Below are 3,759 nucleotides of genomic sequence, written 5' to 3'. Positions count from 1 at the left end.
ATCTTGGCTCACTGTAACCTCCTCCTCACGGGTTCAAGTGATACTCCTGCCTCAGCCTCCTGAGTAGCTGGAATTACAGGCACATGCCACCAGCCCTGGCTAATTTTTGTATTTTTAGTAGAGATGGGGTTTCACCATGTTGGTCAGGCTGGTCTTGAACTCCTAACCTCATGATCCACCTGTCTTGGCCTCCTAAAGTGCTGGGATTACAGTCCAAGTGCTATTTTAACATTTCCTTCAGAACTTATACCCTGAAAACCACATGGAAGAGACATTTACCTTACATTAAATGCAGTTATTTGTATCTCTACAAATGAAGTAAAAGCTAAAGTTAAGCTAAGAAAGAAGGTGAAATGAGATGGCAAAATATCTATTTTTTCATGACTTAAATGAATCAGAGAAAATTAACATTTTGTCTCTCACTTCAGTGCAAAGATATTGGTGGTAGTGATGGTAAATACAGGCCAAGTAGAATTTTTGCCTAAAATTTCTACTATCATAGATAATATATTACTCCTAAAAGAACTTAAAGGTATTTAGATTTCTTTTGTTACAATTTCAGATGTCAAAGACCATGTGCCCTAATCCCATTACCTCCTTAGAGGTAAAAGAGTAGCAAAAGGCCAGAGAACCAGCTTGCAGAGTTGAGAGTAGATTGCAGGTCTCCTATTTCTGGTCTGTTTTTTCCCCACTCCATCATGCTGTACAGACTTTGACTAAAAACATAATTTACTCATGATCATTATCAGTAGATATGTTTATTTTTAAATTTAATTTTATTTTGGAGACAGGATCTCACTCTGTTGCCCAGGCTGCAGTACAGGAGCATGATCACAGTTCACTGCAGCCTCAAATTCCTGGGCTCAAGCAATCCTCCCATCTCAGCCTCCCCAAGTAGCCGACACTAAAGGCACGCACCACCACAGCCAGCTAATTTTTCTATTTTTTTTAAAGATCGGGTCTCACTATGTTACCAGGATTGGTCTCAAACTCCTGGGTGCATGCAATCCTTCTGCCTTGGCCTCCCAAAGTGCTGGGATTACAGGCATGAGCCACCATGTCTGGCTGTACCAATAGATACTAAGCACCATGGGGAAACAAAGATATGGTTCATCCTTTCAAGGTGTTGACAATTTTCCTGGAAAGACATGATGTTTACATAAATTAATAACAATATTAAAAATCCTACAGGTTCCAAGGGAGTGACTCAAACAATAAATGCTTTAGAACTTCTGAGGATGGGCTTACTTCCAGTAGATGAACAAGAAAACACTCATGGAAAATACAGGGCTTTCAAAATGCAGAGAGAAAAAGGAACTATAGAGTCAGAAAGAAAAACAAATACAAACTTGGGAAAAATACAGGGCATATCTTGAGGACAATGAGTAAATGAATTCAGTTGAGTGGAGAGTAATGCTAAAAGAGCCAGGAAAGCTAAGTTGGATCAAATAGGAGATCTGCTGGCAAGCTAAGAAGTTGGATATTATTCTATGGGTAGCAGGAAGTAATGGAGGTTTCTGAATAAGAAAGCAACATAATGCAATGTTATGGAAATATTAATCTAGTGAAGTGATTTTCCATAGCTATGTATACTGTGTGTACATGCTATGCGTGTATTTGTAAGAAAGGTAGGCAAATAATCAGAACCAAAGGGAAGCTTTTGCCTTTTTCATACTAAACATGAATCTATTCCCCAGCCTCATTCAGGGAAAGTGCATTGATGTAATGAACCATAATTACTATTGGAAGTGGTCATATTCCTCAGGTGTTGTTGGGTAAGGAAAGTTCAGATCCACTGGTCCTGATGGAGTGTGCAAGACTGTGTGGGAGGCAGGCGTGGGGATTTAAAAAAGCAGGAAGCACCAGGTAGGTGCCACTGCAATAACCCTGGAGCATGATCATAAGGCTAGATTTAAAAGGCAGTAAAATATTTAGAAAGGAAGAGGCAATCTTATCTTTTTTTTTTTTTTGAGACAGACTCTGATTCTGTCATCCAGGCTGGAGTGCAGTTGTCCAATCTCGGCTCACTGAAACCTCCACCTCCCAGGCTCACACAATTCTGCCTCAGCCTCTCAAGTAGCTGAAATTACAGGTGCTCACCACCATGCCCTGATAATATTTTATATTTTTGGTAGAGATAGGGTTTCACCATGTTGGTCAGGCTGGTCTCGAATACCTAACCTCAAATGATCTGCCCACCTTGGCCTCCCAAAGTGCTGGGATTACAGGCATGAGCCACCACTCCAGGCCACAAGCTTTCTTAAAATGAAGTATTCACCTTGCTCCCATTACCCTATTACAATTTAAATAACCACAAGGCGTCCGGGTGCAGTGGCTCACGCCTGTAATCCCAGCACTTTGGGAGGCCAAAGCAGGCAGATCATGAGGTCAGAAGTTTGAGACCAGCCTGGCCAACATAGTGAAAACTCGTCTCTATTAAAAATATAAAATTAGCTTTTTTTTTACCTCGTTGCCTTTCTGAGAGCAAGATGGGTCACCAGCAGCTGTACTGGAGCCACCCGCGAAAATTCGGCCAGGGTTCTCGCTCTTGTCGAGTCTGTTCAAACCGGCACGGTTTGATCCGGAAATATGGTCTCAATATGTGCCGCCAGTGTTTTCGTCAGTACGCGAAGGATATAGGTTTCATTAAGTTGGACTAAATGATCTTCAAAGGATTATCCAAGACACCCACCATGAAAAACCATGATAGTTCTTTGTACATAAAATAAACATTTTTAAAAACCCAAAAAAAAAAAATATATATATATATATATATAAAATTAGCTGGGTGTGGTGGTGCATGTCTGTAATCCTAGCTACTCAGGAGGCTGAGGCAGGAGAATTGCTTGAACCCAGGAGGTGGAGATTGCAGTGAGTTGAGATCAGGCCATTGCACTCCAGCTTGGGTGACAGAGTAAGACTCCATCTCAGAAAAAAAAATAAAAAATATAATCACAAGGCTCCTGATAACTGCTTTCAAATTGAAGCCCCCCAAAACAAAAACTAGGTTGTTTCCTGAGACAAATATAGTTTTGCAATTTCTTAAAACAGTCAGACAAAATCAGGGTGAGGTGACTTTCAGGATGCAAGAGACATTTAAATCCATTTTGTGCAGGAACATTATTTTGCTTCACAGGCATTGTAAAAAGATAGATTAGCTTCATATCTTTAGAAATGTTATAGCTATCACCAGCAAATTTCTACGTCCACTAACCATCCCCAATCATAATAAACTCTAATTTTTATTGTACTCTACAGCTGTAAAGCACTTTCATATACAAAGCCAATGATATAATTTCTTACTTTGCAGTTGAAGAAACAGGCATGGAAATGCTAAGGCATTTGCCCAAGTCTGTACTGCTGGTAAGGAAACAGCAGGACTGAGATCCTAATCTAATGCTCCTCCTACACTACTGCCTCATGAAATGAAAATAAAGTTGGCATAGACTCATTTGTCAAAGATGTTCATTCAAACATTATTTGGTGCTTACTATGTATTAGGCACTGGAGATTCAGTTAGTACCCTCATGGAGATTGCAGCAAGTGGGAATATTGTCTATCTGTGATTAATCTGAGTTAAGAGAGATGATTAAAAGGATTGAAATTAAAGTTCTCTATGAGTTTTCCAATCCACAGCCAAAAGAATACAAAATACTGCACATGTATTCAATAAGAAAGAGAAAAGCAGCAGAAATCGGGGTAGAGAGTCAAAGGACCAAAAAAAAAAACTTTATTTCTTCAGTGCTGCCTGGGGAAAAA

General features: G+C 39.8%; 2 protein-coding genes across 2 annotated transcripts in view; one reads left to right on the top strand and one right to left on the bottom strand.

Annotated features, from left to right (window-relative positions):
• The window catches only part of TCTN3 (tectonic family member 3), a 27,788-nt gene that overhangs the window by 22,226 nt on the left and 1,803 nt on the right, over positions 1-3,759 (bottom strand). The window lies entirely within an intron of this gene.
• Positions 2,462-2,757, top strand: LOC108295728 (40S ribosomal protein S29). Its single transcript, XM_017518020.2, has one exon. The coding sequence runs from the start codon at positions 2,490-2,492 to the stop codon at positions 2,658-2,660; it is 171 nt and encodes a 56-aa protein (XP_017373509.1). The 5' UTR covers positions 2,462-2,489; the 3' UTR covers positions 2,661-2,757.

Source organism: Cebus imitator, unplaced genomic scaffold, assembly GCF_001604975.1.
Source record: "Cebus imitator isolate Cc_AM_T3 unplaced genomic scaffold, Cebus_imitator-1.0 Scaffold656, whole genome shotgun sequence".
NCBI classification, from domain to species: Eukaryota; Metazoa; Chordata; class Mammalia; order Primates; family Cebidae; genus Cebus; species Cebus imitator.
The sequence above is the reverse complement of the archived record's forward strand: the minus strand, read 5'-3'. Positions and strand labels throughout refer to the sequence as shown.